Source organism: Triplophysa dalaica, chromosome 16 (genome assembly GCF_015846415.1).
Source record: "Triplophysa dalaica isolate WHDGS20190420 chromosome 16, ASM1584641v1, whole genome shotgun sequence".
Classification (NCBI taxonomy): Eukaryota; Metazoa; Chordata; class Actinopteri; order Cypriniformes; family Nemacheilidae; genus Triplophysa; species Triplophysa dalaica.
The window spans coordinates 15464062-15486117 of NC_079557.1; the positions used below are offsets into that span (position 1 = coordinate 15464062).

The 22056-nt window shown below is 41.1% G+C and overlaps 2 protein-coding genes across 5 annotated transcripts; one reads left to right on the forward strand and one right to left on the reverse strand.

Moving 5' to 3' along the window:
- The first annotated feature begins 6802 nt into the window (after positions 1 to 6802).
- On the forward strand, positions 6803 to 12064 carry LOC130437585 (uncharacterized). Its single transcript, XM_056768944.1, has 5 exons — positions 6803 to 6817; positions 6973 to 7069; positions 10261 to 10999; positions 11329 to 11547; positions 11860 to 12064. Exons 2-5 carry the CDS (start codon positions 6979 to 6981, stop codon positions 12062 to 12064), a joined length of 1254 nt encoding a protein of 417 aa, XP_056624922.1. The 5' UTR covers positions 6803 to 6817; positions 6973 to 6978.
- Positions 12065 to 18715, reverse strand: LOC130437584 (G2/M phase-specific E3 ubiquitin-protein ligase-like). 4 transcript variants are annotated; one of them, XM_056768940.1, is made up of 14 exons: positions 17225 to 18714; positions 16388 to 16526; positions 16156 to 16280; positions 15060 to 15369; positions 14847 to 14932; positions 14710 to 14765; positions 14597 to 14621; positions 14370 to 14431; positions 14195 to 14281; positions 13790 to 14100; positions 13515 to 13693; positions 12731 to 12903; positions 12435 to 12649; positions 12065 to 12357 (listed from the first exon to the last, which is right to left on the reverse strand). In XM_056768940.1, exons 2-14 carry the CDS (start codon positions 16518 to 16520, stop codon positions 12122 to 12124), a joined length of 1998 nt encoding a protein of 665 aa, XP_056624918.1. In that variant the 5' UTR covers positions 16521 to 16526; positions 17225 to 18714; the 3' UTR covers positions 12065 to 12121. The 4 variants fall into 4 exon arrangements, with proteins under 4 accessions (XP_056624918.1, XP_056624920.1, XP_056624921.1 ...); XM_056768942.1 differs by having other exon boundaries at positions 16156 to 16277; positions 16388 to 18715; XM_056768943.1 differs by having other exon boundaries at positions 13790 to 14097; positions 16388 to 18715.
- Between the last annotated feature and the right edge of the window lie 3341 nt (positions 18716 to 22056).

Here is a 22056-nt window from a genome sequence, read left to right on the forward strand (position 1 = left end):
CTGCTCGTATCTTACTTTTTTTTTAAATGTTACTTCATAAAGATCCGGGCAAGCCAAACTTTTCTGGAAAATATCATTTTGGTTTGCTGCACCGAACTAGTTTTGACTAGATTTTGTTCAAAATTACATAACACTAGTTCGTTCTTCAATTTCGTCCAAATATACCAAGGCCTTTAGAACGGTCTTTTATAATGTAATGGTGATTGAAAGTCTCCTCTAGAAGGACTTACCCTATAGATCTTGTCATTTTGGGAAATAGACTTGAAAACTATGTTGCCAATTGTGGCTCTCCTTTTTTGACAAGTGGTTGATATCCTTAGGACAACATCATGTTGACCCTGGGACCTGGGACCCGGGAATCAGATTTCAGAAATACTGTAAATTTACAGTTTAGTTTAAGTTGGATCTTACAACCAGTATTATGTGCTTCTAAACCCTTGTTCCCTTTCTGTCGGTCTCTCGATTTTGTGTATAGCCGACAGATGGGGTTCGCCCTTGAGAACCAATCAACTCTTACTACTATAGAAAAGGCCAATGAAATTTGGCGAATGAAATTTGTATGCCGGTCTCCGCCCCCGGATATCCGATATAAAAGGAAGACAGCGTGCAGAATTCACTTACCTATTTTTCTTCAGAGCCTTCGCTCATGACTACGAACAAGACGAATTCAACAAATTCTCCTCCTACAATGCCGGATCTACAACGTAGAGCAGCGGATCGTCCCAACCTGCAGCGACCTTCCCCTGGGCGTCTCGGCGGTTCCAGAGGTGCTAGAGATATTTTCCAAAAGGTCCTTTTCAGGACTGAGCATTCTCCAGCGCATGTCCCGCTGTTCTCTTGGGTGTGGTACCCTCATCAAGTAGGGGATGGACACGATAGCTGCGTCAAGTGTCTGGGTGTCCAGCACGCTGAGGCAGCTTTCGTTGGAACATCTTGCCTGCACTGCGGACAGATGGTCATACAGAAGATGCGGTCACAGGAACTACCCACCATTTCGTCTGCTACCTGTGCCGTGACGTCGGTGGCTAAGGCCCGATGTCCGGCAGTGTTAGCGGTGTTAGTGATGTGGGGACCTCTACGAACGTAAACCCGCCAACCAAGTGCTCACGGGCCGCTCGCACCCCGACTCGCTCTTCTGACTGTCCCCAACCGGCGGTGGCAAACCATCCGGATCCTCAGGCACACACTAGGAAACGATACGTGACATAGATGAGATGTTGCTCGCAGAATCTGAGGGAGACTTGCTGTCATCCGACCCTGAAGACTCCGAGCCCCCCCCCAGGGGGGTCGAGCTCTGGAGGAAGCAGAGGTGATGTCAGCCATGCTAACCCAGGCAGCCGCGAGTATTGGGTTGCAGTGTACGCCACTGCATCCTCACCAACGCTCGCGGCTGGATACGTGGTTCCTGGGGTCGAAGCGCGGTGCAAAACGAACCCCTGGTGCCATTTTTCCCATAGGTGCATGAGGAGCTGTGTAAGTCTTGGAGCGCTCCACTCACGGCCAGCTCCAGTCAAACCAGCTCCGGCTCCCTCACTTCCCTCAATGGTTGGGCAGCCAAAGGCTACGTCGAGATCCCCCAGGTGGAACGTCCGGTTGCGGGGTACCTGTGCCCGCAGACGGCTGCCACCTGGGAGAATCGGCCACGCCTACCGTCCAAGGCGTGTAGAACTTCGGCGTCACTGGTGTCGAAGGCTTGGGCTGCCGCAGGCCAGGCTGCCTCCTTTCTCCACGCCATGGCCATCCTGCAGGTCCACCTGGCCAAGACGTTGAGAGAGCTCCACGAGGGTAAAGCCGACCCGGGTATAATGCAGGATCTCTGATCTGGGTTCGTCCGACCCAGGGCCCGTGCCGCCACCTTGGTCGCCCGTAGAGCGCGATCAGTGGCGGCACGGGCCCTGGGTCGGACGATGTCCACAGTAGTGGTCCAGGAGAGGCACCTCTGGCTAAACCTTGCGCAGATTAGTGAAACCGAGAAAGTCCGCTTTCTTGATGCACCCGTCTCGCAGGGTGGGCTGTGTGGTGACACCGTCGAGGACTGCGCTCAGCAGTTTTCGACGGTGAAGAAACAGACCGTGGCGATAAGCCACATTTTTCCACGCCGTGACTCGGCCGCCCAGAGGCCTCCGAGATCTCACGAGATGTCTGCTTCCCGGCAGCCCAGGACCCCTTCGGCATCGGCTCCGGTTCCTGTGCCCCCAGTGCAGTCAGAGGCAGGGATTCCTCCGTACTTCGGGTAGAGGTCACCACCCTTCTGGCGAAAAAGGCATCAAGTTCGTCCCTCAAGCCAAGATGTTCAGCGGGTTTAACAGCCCGTATTTCATCGTTCCCAAAAGAGACGGCAGCAGGCGCCCCACTCTAGATCTGTGTACCCTGATCACGCACCTTCACAAGCTGCCGTTCTGGACGATCACGCAGAAGCGCAACCTGACCTCCCTGTCCGAGGCCCCCCTCGGCACGGATGCCCTTGCGCACAGCTGGCCGCGGGACGGGAGTAGGAACGCCTTTCCCCCCAATGAGACTCCTTGCACAGACACTGTGCAAGGTCAGGGAAGAGGAGCAAGTGTTATTGATTGCGCCACACTGGCCCAACCGCACTTGGTTCTCAGAGCTGATGCTCTGGATAACGACTCCCCCTGGCCCATTCCCTTGACGGAGGACCTACTCTCTCAGGGGAAGGGCACGTTCTGGCATCCTAGACCAGACCTCTGGAACCTCCATGTCTGGTCTCTAGACGGGACGAGAAGATACTGAGTAGGCTACTCCCCCTCTGTGGCGGAGACCATCACCCAGGCTAGGGCCCCATCTATTTTCCGGCATACGCCTCTAGATGGCCCCTCTTCTCGTCCTGGTGTCTCTCTCAACGAGAAGATCCACTGAGGTGCTCAATCGAGATCATGTTGTCCTTCTTAAGAGACTGGAGACTAACATCTCACCTCTACATTGAATGTGTACGTAGTCGCTGTCGCCACTCATCACGACTCAGTTAATGGAAAGTTTCTAGAGCAGCACGACCTGGTCACCAGGTTCCTGAGGGGCGCTAAAAGGCGGAATCCACCTCGTCTCCGCTCCATACCCTCTTGGGGCCCTAACGTGGTCCTGGTGGGCCTCTCTGGGCCCCCTAGAGCCCCTCGGAAGTTCCGATCTTCCTCACCTTTTTGAGAAAGACGACCCTCCTGATGGCACTCGCTTCCTACAAGAGGGTAGGGGAACTTCAAGCATTCTCTGTGTCCTCGAATTGCCTTGAATTCGGCCCTGGTAACTGTTACTTTATCCTGAGACCCAGGCCCGGCGGCATGCCCAAAGCTCCCACAACTCTCTTACGGAACAAAGTGGTGTGCTTGCAGGCGCTCCCCATCGGGGCGGAAGACCCAACCCCATCCGTTTTGTGTCCAGTACGCGCACTGCGCCTCTACTTGGACCGCATGCAGAGCTTCTGGAGTTCTGACCAGCTCTTTGTCTGTTTTGGAGGATAGCAGTAGGGGAAGGCTGTCCCCAAGCAGAGACTGGCGCACTGGATCGTGGATGCTGTCACAGGATCTCCCATGCCCTTTGGCAGTGCTGGCTCACTCCACACGGGGTAAAGCCACCTCCTGGGCACTGGCTAGAGGCGCCTCTCTGGCAGACATTTGTACACCTTCGCAAGGTTTCACAACCTTCGCGCAAACCCGGTGTCAGCCCACATCCTGCTTGGCGACATGTAGGACTGGCATCCGGCTGGATGTATGTCTGCGAAAGCACCTCCCCACCCTCCAGCAGGCTGGGTCAGTGTGCTATCTACCTCTTTTCTTACCCAAACACATTGCTAAGAAAAGGTATCCCATCCACCTTCCTTCTTTCCCAACCACTGGTTAAGAACAGGCATTCCATCCATCACAAAGCATGCACCCCCTGGGGGTCGGCTGGGCAGAGCAGCCTACCCCCTTAGTCCGGGACAACACATGAACTATCACAGATGGCTCTTTACCGGACCTAGTGCTACCCGACGTCTGTAACACCCCCTCCGTGGGCTGTTCCATCTGATAAATCCTCATGAGATGGATCCCACTCCTGGTAACCCAAGAATACCCCCAGGTGGACCTCCATCTCGCGGTACTTAGTCCGCACGTTCCATGCGATCTCCCCCAAGGGCAAGACCATACCTATATCCACTGTATTCCTCCCCTCGGGTAGGAAGTGGCCTCTGCAGCGCATCCCTAATTAAGGAGGTCGCGCTCACCCGGTGTAAGCCCGATCCGGAAGGCCTCTCGCCAGTAGAAAGCTAAGGCCTCCGTCCGTGAAAGGTTACCGGTCAGGGCTGTACCCATCTTTCTCCAAGAATTCACTGGGAACCCCCGACCATCACACTGGAAGGTTACAGGTTCGCGAAAGCCTCGTGCTGCATGCCCAGAGATTGTGACACGATACAGCGTTGTTGGGTTTTCCATAGGAACCCCATCTGTCGGCTCGACACAACGTCAAGAGACCGGCAGAAAGGGAACGTCTTTGTTACATCTGTAACCTCAGTACCCTGATGGAGGGAACGAGACGTTGTGTCCCTTATGCCACAACACGTAGTGTCCTCTGCTGTAGTCGTGAGAGGCTCTCCAGAATATAAGGTAAATGAGTGCTGCAGGCCGTCTTCCTTTTATACCGGCGGAGACGGAAATTTCATTCGCCAAATTTCTTTGGCCTTTTCTATAGTAGTCAGAGTTGAATGGTTCTCAAGGTTGAACCCCATCTGTCGGCTCGACTCAACGTCTCGTTCCCTCCTTCAGGGAACTGAGGTTACAGACATAACAAGACGTTTTCCACGTATAATTTTTTCCTCTGATTCTAGGAATAAGTTATGGTTAGGGTTGGGGTTTGGTGTGGGTTTAGGTTTTATTTATAAAAATGTTGTCATTAGGTCAACAAAATATGTTGTCCTCAGGACATCAACGACTTGGCAAAATCAGGTCGAGCAGCCATTTGTGGGCAGTAAACTAACTGCCTAAACGTGTTTATGCCGCTTTCTGACCGCAACCAAACACAAACATATTATATTGTATAATTTTTTGACATATGTGAGTGGACTGTACGCTAATAAGTTTGTCTTGTTTCCATGTCTCATCCTCGGGACGGCTGAGTCTGACCGACCCAGCTCCAGTTTGGCTGAATGCCATCAGCAAGATTGTCAGCCCACATCACCCAGAAGGTAATGGAGGTCTAAAAAAATCTTTATGTATTTACTGTTTCTCTGTTGAAATGTTTTGTGTAAATCTGCTTTGCAAAAATGCACATTGTGAAAGTGCTGATGGAAAAATTGACTGGTAGGTGGCTATTTTTTAACACTTGGAAAATGATTGACAGGAGGACCAGGTGGTCACCGTAGGTTAAAAAAACATCTATAAGAGTAACATGTATTAAAGATTTGCTTATGATAAACAATATCCACCCTAGACATGTAATTGTTTAGGTTTACGATTACAAGCATCCCCTTTGAAAACATTTATATGTGTCACAAGTGTTCTGATGTGAGACGGGTCATTAATAAAGTATGTGTTTGTGATATCTTTATACATGTTGTCTTTTTTTAGTCTCATGTCATGTTTAAAAAAAGAGTCCTTGTGATTGATTTTGAAAACCTTGACTTCACATGCACCGAGCTTTCTCTTATATTCAGTTGGGACAACTACAGTAATCCAAAATAACTTTTTATTGATGCCGTTACCTAAAGGATTTAAACATTAATCCAACTCAAAGATTACTCTGGTATAAACAAAATATGAATATAGAAAAACTCAAAATGGTTTGTTCTTAAAGACTGACAAGGAAATGTTTTCAACATTTTTGTTTATGGTTATTGTTGTAAGAATAGGAAAGTAGAGCAAGACTTCACAAAATGTCTTTGTGTGTTTGACATCGCCAGGTCACGGGATGCACAATTATCACAGGACAAACATTTAACAAGCATTCTGTGTAAAACATATTTTTAGATGTGGTCACAAGGCTTGTGTGATTGTGTTAGGGGGTAGAAAAACAGTTTTTACAATATAAAAGTAATTCGGTCAATTGTAAGTCCCCATAAAACATGAAAACCCAACCGACCCTTACAACCGAAAGTAAACCGCTTTTCTTCATGGAAGGTCTGCAGTCTATGAAATTGAGCCAACAAAAAATTTCTAGTTCACATTTCATCTCCAGTTTTTTTCTCATGTGGCAAGTAGCTGTGTATTTTGTGGATTCCACCAAGCATTAGACTGATGGCATAGAACTCAAAATCTTCAGCTGTCACCACAAACACTAAACCATTCAAATGTAGGTATTAATGCACATGTCGTCTTCTCTGGTTAATGAGGGAAGTCATAGTGACTTAGTTCACTTTGTGTAACACATCCTGAAAGTATTGCCTTTAAGTCATGTTTATTCAAACTAAATTAGCCGAGTCTCATCTTAATAGGGTTTTGATTTGCAGGCCAGAAGATCTTTCAGACATGCAAAGAGAAAATTGTCTGTGACGGCTGGGTAGAGGTCACGTTATGCTTGAGTACGGTGGCCCAATAGTGCACAACATAACGACATTTAAAAAGCAAACATAAGTTCACAACATAACTGAATCGAGCCACAGCACAACGAAATCGAGCCACAACACAACGAAATCGAGCCACAACACAACGAAATCGAGCCACAGCACAACGAAATCGAGCCACAACACAACGAAATCGAGCCACAGCACAACGAAATAGAGCCACAACACAACGGAAATGCTCCCGACCACTAGGAGGCATCAGCGCCAGAGAACATTAATCAGTATGCGTGTAGAAGAGGCTGTCGAGTCGTTTGGAGGAGATTTTACAACGTAAGTACATTCAACCGGTGCTTTTAATGTTAATGTTGCTATATATTTGGATACAATTACGTATATACATGCATATTACCAAAATTGTTAAGTAAACTATTCGTCACTATCCGTTCTTGTAATTGGATTGATCATTTTTTATCATTGTCTTCTAGGCTGCCATGTTTTGTCCCTTTTGTGGAAACGAACTTGGGACTGCTATTGCCTTTTGTGGCTCTTGCGGTTCTAATGTCCAAATTTTGTCAGAGCACGGTATGATTATATATATACTATACTATACTATATACAGAGGTGGGTAGTAACGAGTTACATTTACTCCGTTACATTTACTTGAGTAAGTTTTTGAAAAAATTATACTTCTAGGAGTAGTTTTAAATCACTATACTTTTTACTTTTACTTGAGTAGATTTGTGAAGAAGAAACTGTACTCTTACTCCGCTACATTAGGCTACAATAAGCTCGTTACTTTTCTTTTGACCTCTTTAAAATTCTACGCGTCATTGTTTTATTTTGACAGAGAGTGAGACTTCTGCCAAAGGCTCTACCATGTGACTGTGTTTCACCAATCAAACGTAGTTGCGCAGTCTCGTCACGTGACCATACTCAATCTCAGCGGTGTTCGGCGGGACGGGTTAGTTTACAGTCGTAGCAAAACTAAAATGTCACAATCAACCATCGGCAATGCAGACACAGCCGAGGAGGAACACCCCTGTCCTCATATTGAAAGCATGTTTACTTTAATAAAAGTGCGAAACAGCAGCTACATTATGCGGTGTCTTCTGTGTCTCCCAAAACAAACGGACATTTCAGCATTCAAAAACTCAACATCTAATTTGAGGAAACATGTAGCGGTTTGTGTTCTAAAATCGTTTTTTTTTTTGCTGTGGATAGACGAATGTTTGTCTTTTAGGTAACATATGTTTTAAACATTTCCTATATATATTATGTGTGGAACGGTACATGTATTTGCATTGAACCGAAATGGTATGGGCGTCACGGTTCGGTGCATACATTTAACTTACACAGAAAATAACTTACACGGTATAAAAATAAATAAAACTCGCGTGCAAATTAATTAATATAATGCAGAACTACTGTTAGATACGTGGGTTCTTTAGGGACACTTAATCTGTAGTCCCGCTTTAGCTCTGAAGCGGGCTGCGTTTGCATTGCAATGCTTTAGTATGTTGTGTGAGAGAGAGAGAGAATGACGTGGGCGCTATCGAAAAGTCACAAAGTGTTTACTTATATCTGTGTGTGTGTGCTTGTGTGTGTATGTGTGTGTGTGTGTGTGTGTGTGTGTATGAGGCGTGGGCAATATCGAACAGTGGAAACATAAACATTTTCCATCATTTTGTTTATGCAGGACATCATTCAAACTGCAAAGTGTTGAAGTTACTGTTAAATAAAATTTTAAGGAAAACAAATATATTAATCTGAAATGTAGCAAATTAACTTTCAAATTAATTGTTATTTTAATTTAATTTAGACTTTTCAGTCATCAAGGACTCCTGTTCACTGAAAAACGATCACAGCTTCACAGCAAGAACCTTGAGAACCAACTACTGTTGAAGCTTAATAGTGACATCACTGAGTAATTCTTTTGTGAAGTTGTTTGTTTCTGCATTTTTTGTCACAAACACACACACACACACTCTCTCTCTCTCTCTCTCTCTCTCTCTCTCTCTCTCTCTCTCTCTCTCTCACACACACACACACACACTGTATTTGTGTCTGTCTGATTGAATGCTTGTTAAAAAATAAATCAGACGTTACTCAACAGTTACTCAGTACTTGAGTAGTTTTTTAACCAAGCACTTTTTTACTCTTACTCAAGTAATTATTTGGATGACTACTTTTTACTTTTACTTGAGTCAAATTATTCTGAAGTAACAGTACTTTTACTTGAGTACAATTTTGGGCTACTCTACCCACCTCTGACTATATAGGGATGCACCGATACTACTTTTTCCTTTCCGATCCGATTTCGATATCTGAATTCTGCGTATCGGCCGATTCTGATCCGATACTAGCACTGTTTTTCATGATCAAAGTAGACTTGCATATTTTAACTTTTATTGCCAGAGATGAATAGTTAAGCATGTTTACTTTCAAGTACATTTTAAACTATCTGTACTTTATCAGAGTACTTTGGACAAAAAATGCTTTCCAACAGTATGAATCACATCATACTTATTCCACTACAGTCCATAAATAAATTGTTTGTTTTTTTACTTTAAATCCATAAGTACATTAAAATCTACCATTTTCCTTTACTTAAGTATTTTTACTTAAAAGTATGATTTTTTTAAATGTAATTAAGTGCTGTATTAAACTTAAAAATACAAACAAAACAAAAATGTGGTCTCATAAAGCACAGATACTTACAAAATATTTAACAAATAAATCTCTGTTTATTACACAAAGCTATCACATTATAAAAGTGTCCAAACTCGCTCATGCACATCCTGGACACAAAATGATGCGCTTAATACATTCGCTTCTACGTTATTTAAAGTCATGCGCATTGGACGCAGAATGATGCGCTTAAAGCACCCGCTTCACACACGAGCATCCCGGATAGAGATGATCCTGTTGTCGCGGGGATCTTTGCTTCCCAAGTTCAAAACAGTTATAACACAAAGAGAATATATATGTTATGTGTTTAAATCATAGAAAATTGAATCCATCCTAAAGTTTAAAGTTATGTATGAATGACGCATAACATAGACCGCTTCTAGTGCTTGAATCTAATAACGTTACACTCAGCGAGTACCGTCTCCGGCAAAATGTGTTTTAAACAAAACCACCCTCTATTATCTAGTGATTATTAAGAATATTGAAAACATTGGAACGAGAAAGATCCTGACTGTTCCCGGACACACGCATGCTGGATTGAGATTGACAGATGACCGCACCAGCGGAGGTCAGAGTTTTTTAATTATGTTATATTGGTTTATTCCTCGCATAAAGCTATCAAAATACATGACATCGAAAACAGTGCATGACAACGTTTATGGTAATTTCCTGATAGTTAGTCCTTTATGAAGCTTTATAGTAACATCCACGGGTATCGCAACGGATCGGACTAAAGAGAACCCGTCAGTCCGATACCCGATCCAGCAAAAAAGACCCGGATCGGCCTCAATTCCGATCCAGAGTATCGGATCGGTGCATCCCTAATACTATATATATATGGAACTATAATTTACGTCATCAATAGGAATGTTTGACTTAGTGCAGTGCTGCGCAGTCATATCGTCATATCATACTCGCACAATAGGCTGCATGAACTCGGATACACCTGTTGTGTGAGGCAGGCGTTTTAACCATTTACAGTTGTAACACTAAAAAGTTTGAAAGTAATGTTTTGAACGCTTGTCATTAGGTCCTTCATGTATAAACATTTGTTTATTTTTATCATTACTCTTTGTTGATAACAGATTTCCCAATCGAAGTTTCTGAAGAGGATCTTCTTCGCAAGTACTTTAGAGATGGACACACTTACAGTGTAATTTTGGATATTCTGGCATCAAAGCACAACCTCAAATTCAGCCTTCGTACCTTAAAAATCAAATTAAACAGACTATCATTGTACAGACGAAAAAGCTACACACCTTTGGACATTGTTCAGGCAGCAATTACTGAGGAGTTGGATGGTCCTGGACAGCATTATGGGTACCGCACAATGTGCCAAACACTACGTCAGAAATACAGTCTTACAGTTAACAGACAAGATGTTATGTATATGATGGCAGATCTTGATCCATTAGGAGTTGTACAACGATCAAGAAGAATGTTTGTAAGAAGGGTTTACCATTCTTTGGGGCCAAATCACACCTGGCACGTTGATGGATATGACAAATTAAAACCCTATGGTTTGGCCATAAGTGGCTGCATTGATGGATACTCTCGGAAAGTGATGTGGTTGGTCTGTGGAGCCAGCAACAACAACCCAGAAGTTATAGCTCATCATTACCTGCAGTGTGCCACTGAATTTGGGGTCATACCAAAGCTTCTTCGCAAGGACTGTGGCACTGAAAATGGAGTAATGGCTGCAATCCACTGCACTCTGAGATCAAACCACCAAGATGAACTTGCAGGGGCTGCAAGTCATGTGTATGGCGCATCAACTACCAACCAAAGAATTGAAAGCTGGTGGTCATATTTCAGAAAACAAAGGTACAGTATGGTCACAGTCATTTAATATTTGTACCTACAGATTTTGCTTAACTTTCCACTTAAAGGCGGGGTGTCCAATTTCTCTTAGCTGTTGTTGATGTTCAAATCGACAAAACAAACACACCCCTACCCCCATCTTTTGCTTTCGTCAGAGCTCAACTAATGTCTGTCCTCTGCACTGTGCACCTTACTGCTGATTGGCTACAAGCGTAACAACAAGCGTAAACCGGACACCCTGACTTTAAAAGACTTGAAACATGTTCTAGAAAAATAGCATATTAATTAATTCCCTAAAGCATGTTAATATTATTGTTGGTTTAATTACGCAGGACTCAGTTCTGGATGGATCTTTTGAATGACCTGAAAGAGAGACAACTTTTTAATGGCAGTCATGAGCACATATGCTTGGTGCGTTTTGTCTTTTTGGGCATGCTACAGAAGGAGCTTGATGAAACCAAAGAAATTTGGAACACACACACCATTAGGGCAGTTAAACAATCTCGCTGTCCTTCTGGGAAACCAGATGCAATGTTCATTGTTCCACACAGGTTGGTGTACGTTATGACTAATATATAATACTAGTGTTTGTAATAGAATTGTTAAAGACATGAATACTCTCCCTCATACTGTATTGTTTCAAAGCCATGATGCTTTTTATGCAGTTCCTATTTATTTGTAAAACTGAGATTGCTGCTTAACTGTGTTGCAGGGATAGAGCAAAACAAATGCAAATACATGGTTAAATTCAAGATTAACTTTATTGCATAAAAATGCTGCACTTTGTATCAAATTTTGGTGCTGCAAATCAACCTGAATGATAAATATAATGGTAAACATTGTTTTTCTGATTTACCCCAAAGGTTTAATGGAACCGATTGTGGATTCCCTATCTCACAGGACAACCTGGACCAGTATCTGGCTGAACCCACTTTGAGTATGTGTGGAGATGACCAGCTTCAAGCAAACTTTGAAGAACTACATTCACAGGGCAATTTTACTACACCTCTGAACTGGGAGACTGGTGTGGAAAATTACATAACCATGAAGAACATTGCTGAAATTTAAAGTCAGGTAAGATTTCAAACTTTCATCAAACAAACACAAAACAGTAACCATTACTACTCACTGCAATCCAAAACCAGGTGAGTTTTGTATGCCAAAGTCCATTGCATTTTTTAACTCTTCATAACTTTTGGACATTGGTAATTTGATTGTGTTGGTACAGGTACTAGCAATAGGATAGCTGGAGGTCCTCTCAAAGCAGAGTTTGGGTTGAGGGACAATTGTCGAAGGAGGCAGTGAATCCAGTCCTGTAGCAAACATCAGGATGTCCTGGAGGGAGAGTCCTGCTTCTTGTTCTAAAAAAAATAGAATCCGTTAAACATTATGAACTATGTACATGTACAACAATAAAATGTGATGTTTAGTCCTTAACCTCCTGTGTCAAGTAGATAGTCTCTCCAATATCCAATTATTCTGGTTTCTTCTTGTCGCCTGGTGCTACCTACTTCACTGAGCTGAGCCTTAAAGATAGCCTCCAATGATTCAGGAGTGAGTTTCTCAACACCACAGCACATGTATGGAGTGAATACAATTGGATGCTGCTCCAGGGCATTGATGACATCCAATGTCGAAAGACCATCCCTAAATCTGGAAGACAAGCATTAATCACAGAGTTTCTACGACAGTATAGATAGTGATAATATGGTCTCAAATGAACCACAAACATACCTCTGAATTGAGTACTGATTTCTGTATATTATGTACCACTGTATGAAATCCTTTACAATGTTCTGTTTGCCTTCTACACTTTGTGGATACTCGAAACATCCGGCAGTCTGCAGCAAGCTGGAATACTTATCAATGAGCATGTGTAATTCATCTAATGATGCAGCACCTGATATCTGGGGCAAACAGAGTTAAAGGATTATTCCACCAAAAAAATGTATTTGACCCTCATGTCATTGTAAATATGTGTATGACTATTTCTTCTGTGGAACACAAAATATATTTTTATAGAAATGTTTTAGTGGATTTGTGTCCATACAATGGAAGTCAAAAGGGCCAATGTTGTTTCTTCACCAAGAAAGTCATACAGGTTTGCAATGACATGAGTGTGAATAAGTGATAAAAACATTATCATTATTAAACTACACCCAAAAGGAGCAATTCAATAGGAATCCATTTTTAGAATATAATACAAATTAGACACTTTTAAAACTGGTAAACAGAATATCAATTCAAATCATAGTAAATTTACGTATTATATACGTAAAATACACTAGTGGGTAAATCGTCAGTGGGCGGGGTCACACGGACCAAAAACAGACATTCCGGCACGTAACATACATTTTAGATTGGAATAACAGGCTATAGCATTGTCTTTTGGACAAGCCAATATATGAACTTAGCATGTTTCCTAAATGTCTACGAACATATTAAAGTATTGTTTTGATTTAATACAGTAAAATTATAATATACAGCTCCTTTAAGCATAACTGAAGATTGACTGTACCTCGAGCAAGGCTGTCTTCATGATCTCATCTGTTACATCTTCAATTGTTCCATCGAAGTCAATCCTCCCAGTAAGGTTATTGTACAGCATCTCTGAGAGAAAGCGAGGACCTGGACCACCATGAACTATAGAACCTGCGATCATCCTTCCAGCAAGAAAGTATTCATCTTCTCTGGCAGCTGTAGTAAATTAATAGTTTTTCCAGTTAATTTAACAAGATAATTATCAAAAGGGCAGGTAGGAAGTCGTATTAAAAGTACAAGTTCACAATTCACCTGCACTGTTAAATGTGAGAAATCTCTGATGTTCTGGGCCCTCAAAGATTCTTCGAGTCCTTAAACAGTCCATTAAGAGGGTTAGAAACTCCCGTTTTGGACCACCCGTGTCTACTGCATCTTCAGTTGTCCCTTCATCATCTGTGAATTTGACAAGCATGTCATGTGAGGGGTCATATGAGGCACGTTTGAAACCACGAGCTGCTCCATCCCAAACATTAGCTCGATTTATGTTGAATCTGCTGCAAGATGTCTTTATGATCTTCGATGAGAGATCTGATACAATGTCTGCAGCAGTTAATGCATCCCTGCTGTAAAACAAAAGGAGGTTTAAATTAAGTAAAACAATAATAATTCAATAAAAAAATACAAACATGATGTTAAGAGTAGAGAGTTAATTACAACCTTTCCTCTTGAACATAAGGTCTGCTCCCGTCTGACTCTTCGGAATCACTTTTAATTACTATTGGTGCATACAACCGTGTGTAATTTCTGTAAAAAATCATTAAGAGAAATTTACGTTCATCAAGTGACTTTAAATAGGACTTGTAATTTCTTTTTGGACGGACAATCAGCTCACGTGTAGCAATTTTGAGGGCCCTGTGTGTGGTTTTGTATATTTGTTCTGTTCTCTCCTCCTTCCTAGTTTAAAGAAAAATAATTATTAATATTAACATTATCAACTACAACAAGCTGAGCAACTAAACATAGCAAGCATTAGTTCATTTAGTAAACATAAAAACAACTATAGGCAAGCCTACATTTTACTTTAGTGTTAACATATTCCTTTGAAAAGTTTGAACTTACTTGGTCTAAAATTGGCTGAGGGGGTCTGGAAAATCATTGAATCGAACATCAGAATTGCATACATATTGTTTTAAAATCTCTAAACACTTATTTTCATTATGTTATAATCATGCCTGTCTGATGTGCTTTCTGCTTTTGGGGTGCTTGCTTCATTTGGTCCGTCCCAAACCTGGATACATAACACAAACATTACGTTAGAGTGAATTTGAAGTAAATACTTATTAGGAGGCATAAAATTAAATGTACTCACCAAAGTGTCACTCTCAGAGTATGGACTGTTAGAGGTAGATTTTATGATCACTTCGCTCTCTTCACTTGAAGAATCTCCACTATCATCTCCAAAAAAAAAAGCAGTAGTAGTTATGGGTCTTTGAAAAATGTGCTTTGATTATAACTGATTTCTGTATATATTGTTGTAAATGTGTTGTCTAGGTGGGAATTATTCAAAGTAAAATTTGCTTACCATTGACTGAAAAGTCTTGAACTGTGCATGTGAAGAGAGTTATTCGTTGGTAAGCCTTCCCTAGTGCCTCTTTGTACAGTTCTATTCTGAAGGGTGTGTTTGTTCCTGGAATGTGTTTCACTTCTGCTCCATCGGGGTACAGCAACACATAGGGGCCATCTTGTATGTCTTGATTAAAATCTTTTACTTTTTTTACAGCAGCTGTTAATAGTTGCTCTGAAGACCAATTAGGTTGAACCTCAAGAGGCAGGGTCTTTCCTCTAACAGGCTTTAGTACACCATTATGTCTCCACATAACTCCAACATAAATCTACAAATGAAAATAAAACAAAACTGTCACAATAACATTTTATTAATGTAGTAAGAGTGACTGTATAGAAAAGAAAATGTAACTTTTATACCATTTATTGCAACCCCATAAAAGTTTTAATCTGAGAGATAACATTTAACCTTAACTGGGAGTTTATCAATAATAGACTCATTTACATTTATGCATTTGGCACATGCTTTTATCCAAAGCGACTTACATTGCATTATCCTATACATTTATACATAGGTATGTTCAATCCCCTTGGATCGAACCCTGTTGACCCAATGCTCTTACCACTGAGCTACAGGAAAGCTACAGAAAAGACTGAGCTACAGGAAAGACTCATTTGAGATAAGCAAAATCTGCTACGAACCGGTTAGATAGTGCCACATGCATATTGTCGATTGGCTAAGAATGTCAGTTTTTTTTCTTAACCCTAAGAAGTCCATGAACTATAATAGTTCAGTTTTTTGTGATATAATGTGGAAAAAACATGCTTGAGGGAAATGTATTCTACCCATAATCATCTTAATGTAAAAGCAGTGGTATTTCAATTGCATCCAAGAATGTGATCTCTGCCATTTGCTGACGTTTGTTGTTGACTGGACTACAAGACTTCTTACCTCACTGAAGCTGCCTGCTCTTGTCGGACTTTCAGGCAATGCTAAGTGCATCTCAAATGAGCCTTATGTCAAATGATATAAATTTATGTAAAAGCTATAGAAAACTGATAAAAAAACAATAGGTTTTCAGCCCTTCGGGCTTGAAACCATAATAAGAAAATACCTTTACAGTTTTCTTATCCTTCTTAGATGCCTGGCATTTCTTAGTAAAGAATGTTTTCCTCTCCTTCTCTTTCAAAGCCCTGAACTTCATGAAGGAATCCAATGAACTTCTCCCTGTATTTCCTGCTTTAAACACAATGCCCAGTCAAATCATATGAAATGCTGTAATGTAACTCTCCTAAAAGTTCTTCTGTTCTAAATATAGGGTTCGATAGTAACAACCTCCCTTCTACCTTCACTTGTGCTTGGCTGATTTTCATCAGGAACTTTGTTGGAAACATTCTTCAGAAATTTTACACTATGGCCACATGCACTGCAAAATGCAGGACAGCTTTCCACTGCAGCGCCACAAAACGGACAATACATTGTGATCTGTAAAGAAACACTTCAGGAAACAAGTGGCCTTTGATTTTAGAGGTTCACTGAGACTATGATCTTATGACATTACCCCACATGAAAAAACTCTAGTTTTCTATAGTCTTCTATGATAAACTGTAATAAATAGTAGTAGCCTATATATTATAAGTAGTATAAAAAAATACTTATAGTATAAATAGTAAATTCATTCTGTAGCATTTTCTATAGTAAACTGTAGTTTATTTCAGTATTTACTATAGTACCAAATTATTTGACTACATTTTACTACAGTTCAAACTATACTACAGAGGTTGTCAACTTTCAGTCAGAGTTTAGCTCCAACTCGGATCCACACCCGTCTGCTGCTCTATTTGTACGCATGTTCGACTTTATGCAGCGTTACTTTGATTATGTCATGATGTCATATGCCTATTGTTCTGCGCTGCATTCAGACGAACGGGCGTGGTTAGATTGTATAGGTGTGTTTCATCAGAGCTAAAGCTAAACCCTGCTGGAAAGTTAACATTGCATAGTATCTATTCATGTGGGATGCTTAACAAACACAAATAACAATGAATTCGATCAATCCAATTACAAGAACGGATAGTGACGAATAGTTTACGTAACAATTTTGGTAATATGCATGTATATACGTAATTGTATCCAAATATATAGCAACATTAACATTAAAAGCACCGGTTGAATGTACTTACGTTGTAAAATCTCCTCCAAACGACTCGACAGCCTCTTCTACACGCATACTGATTAATGTTCTCTGGCGCTGATGCCTCCTAGTGGTCGGGAGCATTTCCGTTGTGTTGTGGCTCTATTTCGTTGTGCTGTGGCTCGATTTCGTTGTGTTGTGGCTCTATTTCGTTGTGTTGTGGCTCTATTTCGTTGTGCTGTGGCTCGATTCAGTTATGTTGTGAACTTATGTTTGCTTTTTAAATGTCGTTATGTTGTGCACTATTGGGCCACCGTACTTGAGTGACCGGACATCAGTGCCTGTTTAAAGGGCTGCTTGCCTAAAAGTTCACTTCAAGTTTATATGTGTTATTTTCCAAACAGTTCACAGATGATACTAGCAATGAAAACATCTTGCCATTACAGAAGTTGTTGACTAAAGGAATTTATGCTCTATAAATGTTCAATTGGTTTGTGAAAATAAACAAAAGATACTTTTACAGTAATGCGCTTACAACAGACGTCTGTGAGGCCATGCAGATGAATGTCTATTTACAGATGTAAATCATGTGGGTTGATTTCTCTCCAAGTCCCTTTCTGGTGTGCTGCTTCTTATTGATACTTAGCTTTATATTGAGCTTCAAGGTTGCTTTGCAGTTCACAAAATAATATTCCTCATAGAAGGTTTGTAAGTGATCGTAGTGCACAAGTCTTTTGGCTATAAATTTTGAAATTAAAATCATTGCAGTGAAATGTCTTGTCCCATAGATTTCAGTTTCAAATGCATTATATACACACAGCTAAGTTGTTTTAGAACTGGTATAGAACCCCGAACATTCCGGTTAAATGACCTTTAGAGTGAAGCTACACAGTGAAACATATTTTCTTCCATTATCTTCTCTGAACACGCTGCTGAACGGTCAAACCACGTAGTCTCGATTCTCTCCATGTCAATTTGGTGCGTGTTCCTTTCTGTATTTCTCAGGCAATCTTTTCAGTGTGGCCCACAACAAGAGGAAAAGACAAAAAATATATATTTTGAGACAGGGTTGTGAGTGTGACTGGATTTCATTCATGTGAAGAATATTTCAGACTCCCTGCTGATAGCTGCTGTGGCCTGGAAACGCTATGCTGAGAATGGACAGATAAAGGCTTTAGTTTACCTTATGGAGTGTGAGTTAGCACTGGACGTCCATTCTCTCAGCTAGGGTGATGGTGTGGACCGGAGGTCAGATAGAAGGACAATCGTGGTCTTGCCTTAGAAAGTTCATATCGGTGACACTTGCAACAATGATTTCCTTGTTACTTTCATCTACCTCGCTTTCTTTCTGTTGCTTGTTTTTTCCATAATTGTGATAGTGTTATGCGAGGTTGTCAGGTAGGATCCATTCCAAATGCAAGCAGGTTTAATGTAAAAGTAACATCCAGCGACAATAAAGCAGAGAACAAGGCACAATATACATTACTATACAACAATACAGGACAACTGACAAGAGAAACAGTAGGGCCTAAATTGGCAAACTTATCAGGGAAACAATACAACGGTGCAAATAATCAGGGGGGGACAATAGACGCCTTTACTGTTAGCAAAGGTTTGTTTTCCTGTAGCTCAGTGATTATAGGTCAATTTCATGGGTTCGATCCCAGGGATTGCACATCCAAATGTATAGTATCATGCAATGTAAGTCACTTTGGATAAAAGCGTCTTCCAAATGCATAAATGAAAACATTGTGATGCGTTTTTGTGGAGGAAGAAAGATCCCCCTGACTGCATTACTAATGCTAGGAAGCATGTTTGTTTGCTTGCTTTTCGACAATGACAAAAAAATCTGATTAAGTTTTAACATGTAAGGTTGCTCACTGTAAAAGACAGATATTGTTCTTGACAAAGTTAACTTCAATGCCAGGAAGCTGGCCGACCTGTACACGCTCACTCGCGATCAAGTGACGAACTGACAGGATGACCTCCAGTTATTAAATGGCCTTCATCTACCAGACAGAGAAACCAACATGTATGGTTAAGATAAACTGAGCGCGTATTCATCTATAGATACTGCGTGTACTAACAGGGGCATTTACTTGAACACAAACCTGATACATAACATCAAGAGCCTTCTCATTGTTGTGTCCCTCTCCCTTTATACTAATGCACTTCTGACAACTAAAGAAAAAGAGATGACAAAGAGTTTCCTTTATGTTTAGTTTCTGGCCAATAGTTAACTGCTAGTTGTATTACTACCAAGGTTAGCTAGCATACCCTATAGGGTCAAAAGTAAAAAATAACCTTGTTCCCCAGTTTCTGATCTGTGCATATATATTTATTTTTAGACAATACCCAAATCGTAATGCAAACCAACAAAAGACAGTAGTTTTTTTATTTGGAGGATACACTGTAATAATAACTTGCATATGTGTCACAAGTGTTCGGATGTGAGACAAGTCCTTAATAAAAAAAGTGTTTGTTATGTCTTTGTACACGTCTTTTTTAAACTCATATAATTTTTGAAATAAATATCCTTGTCGTTGATTTTGTAGACCATGACTTCATATGCAATAAGCTGTATTGGTCCATATTTACTTGCAAAAAACAATAACCTAAAATATACATTTTAGTGATGATTTTGATTTTAACATTAATCCAACACAAAAATGACTCTGGTGTAACAAAATTATTATGCAGAAAACGAAATGGTTTGTTCTTAAGCATGACCACTGTTTAGAAAAGACTGACATGATGTAAAAAATAATAAAAACTTTGCAGGCAACAATAGTCATGTCAAAAAACACAAAACAATGCAACCACAAAGATACATTTATCCTTGTAAAGTTAAGCCTATTTGAGTTAATGTGTAATTACGGCGCTTTGCCTTTGTAGGGCGGTATGATATACTGCATTTTAATACACTATTATTGTTTCAGTAAAAAGAAAGACCAAAATTGAAATGTCTGTTTTTTTATTTCTGGCCGTAATGAATATTTAATATGAAGGAGTTGTGAATGAGAATGAACGGGAAAACGATTTACTGCCCTTATGGGAAGACAGAACAAGACGCCGCTGGTTTGCTGAACGGAGGGTTCTTGATGGGGTGTGGGAATGTAGGCGGGTGTTAAAGTATGCCGGTGCAGATCCAGTGATAGTCCTGTAGGCAACCATTAGTGACTTGAATCTGATCCGGGCTTCAACCGGTAGCCTGTGGAGAGAGATGAAAAGTGGTGAAAGTCTTAGAGTATCTGATTTTAACAGTACTTGAGTATTTTACTCTTATAGCTTAAAGCAACACTACTCCTCAACACTTAACAAACAGTTGATTTGTGAGGAGAGCAATCGCATCAAACTGAACACCTCAAAATTGCAACGTCTATTACAAAAACCCAAGTCTCAGTTAAGCTCAAGTGCTCATAAGGAAACCAATATCCTTCAAAAATCTCTATTCAGTTAAACGGATAAATTAAATAATGTTAAGTAAAATTACAAAAGTCAAAGCCTTTTTGGACTGGATGCTGGTTTTGACCTTATTGCCGGCTGCAGTCATTTCCTCTTCCCACATAAAACACCAGAGATGTCAACTAAACCGCATTCACATAAAGAAGCCATGTTGACAAGTTTCAGTAAGGGCAAAATGCACAACATATAGTACCTTCAGTGCCCTGTAAATGGCAATATTGCTTCTTCTGTAGCAGAAACAAACTGCTGCAGAAAAAGTTAGGTGCAGTGCAAAATGATATGTGTAATTACATTAATGAACAAATGAAGTGGAGTAAAGAGTACATATACTTATTAAAAATGTAGTAAAAGTGGCCAGTAGTCAAAAAGATACAGTACAGTAGATAATTACATTTACTCCAATACTTTACACCACGAATATACATATACAAATTAACACCGTGTCTTCACCGGACGCGACAGGCCCGAAGCAGGAACACTGCAACCTGCCTGTTCTAAATGGATTTGTCGCATCTCAACACGCCATATCTAGTGTTGACGAAATTATAATGGGTTCTAATGCTGTTTTCAGGTGTCAATCGTGAGGTGGGACCGGGTTGAACCTGCACAGTTTTCGGTGAGTGGGACTTTCTGGATTGCAGATGGTGGGCTCTCCCTCTTCCTCGTGGATATTTGCTCGGTGGCTTTTGGTCGGGGTCACTGAGTGTAGCTATGACACGTCAGAGGGGATCTGGCCCTCCCGGCTGAGGCTGGTTTCTCACAAGGTTTTTTTCTCTATTAATCAATCATTGGAGTTTGGGTTCCTCGCCACAGCAGGGCAGTGTTGGCTTGCTCACCGGGAGACTGCATTTATTTATTTATTAATTAGATATTATTTATTAGAATGATCTTGCTTGTTCTATAAACACCATGCACTGTGCTGTGTTTTACCTTTTCTCTTTTTCCTGTTTGCCCCTTTAAAGCTGCTTTGGAACAATGCACATTGTGAAAAGCGCTATATAAATAAACTTGAATTGAATTAAAGCGTTTCTAATGTCTTTTGTCGTGTGGGCTCGACTCTGCGTAATGCTAATATCGCAGTTTTTAACACAGCAAGACTGAGTTATATATCCCAATCAAACAAGAAAAACAAAACACTGCATTTAACATACTAGCAGCCATCCTCCCAAGGAGCAACACACGGCGTTACGTCGATTAACGAGCTTTATTTAGCTCTTTATTTACGTGTACCTATTTTTCTCTGAAATATTGCGAATAGGTAACTTGTTTAATTAAAAATTGTATTCAAACTCAATAGCATAACAGGGTTGTCATGTGTTTGTTTGTTTCTAAGGCTTTGGCGTCTCTATTGTTATGACATCATACAGAGTGACGCGTCTACAAAGCGCTCCATGACAACGATCAATGTATGTTTGT

Excerpts from the sequence above, each read along its gene's own strand:
- LOC130437584 (XM_056768940.1), bottom strand. The coding sequence starts at position 16,520 with ATGTATTGTCCGTTTTGTGGCGCTGCAGTGGAAAGCTGTCCTGCATTT. Across the intron at positions 13,694-13,789 it reads TCTCACATTTAACAGTGCAG|CTGCCAGAGAAGATGAATAC; the intron begins GTGAATTGTGAA and ends AATTTACTACAG. Across the intron at positions 12,358-12,434 it reads CTATCTACTTGACACAGGAG|AACAAGAAGCAGGACTCTCC; the intron begins GTTAAGGACTAA and ends TATTTTTTTTAG.
- LOC130437585 (XM_056768944.1), top strand. The coding sequence starts at position 6,979 with ATGTTTTGTCCCTTTTGTGGAAACGAACTTGGGACTGCTATTGCCTTT. Across the intron at positions 7,070-10,260 it reads CCAAATTTTGTCAGAGCACG|ATTTCCCAATCGAAGTTTCT; the intron begins GTATGATTATAT and ends TGTTGATAACAG. Across the intron at positions 11,548-11,859 it reads ATGTTCATTGTTCCACACAG|GTTTAATGGAACCGATTGTG; the intron begins GTTGGTGTACGT and ends TTTACCCCAAAG.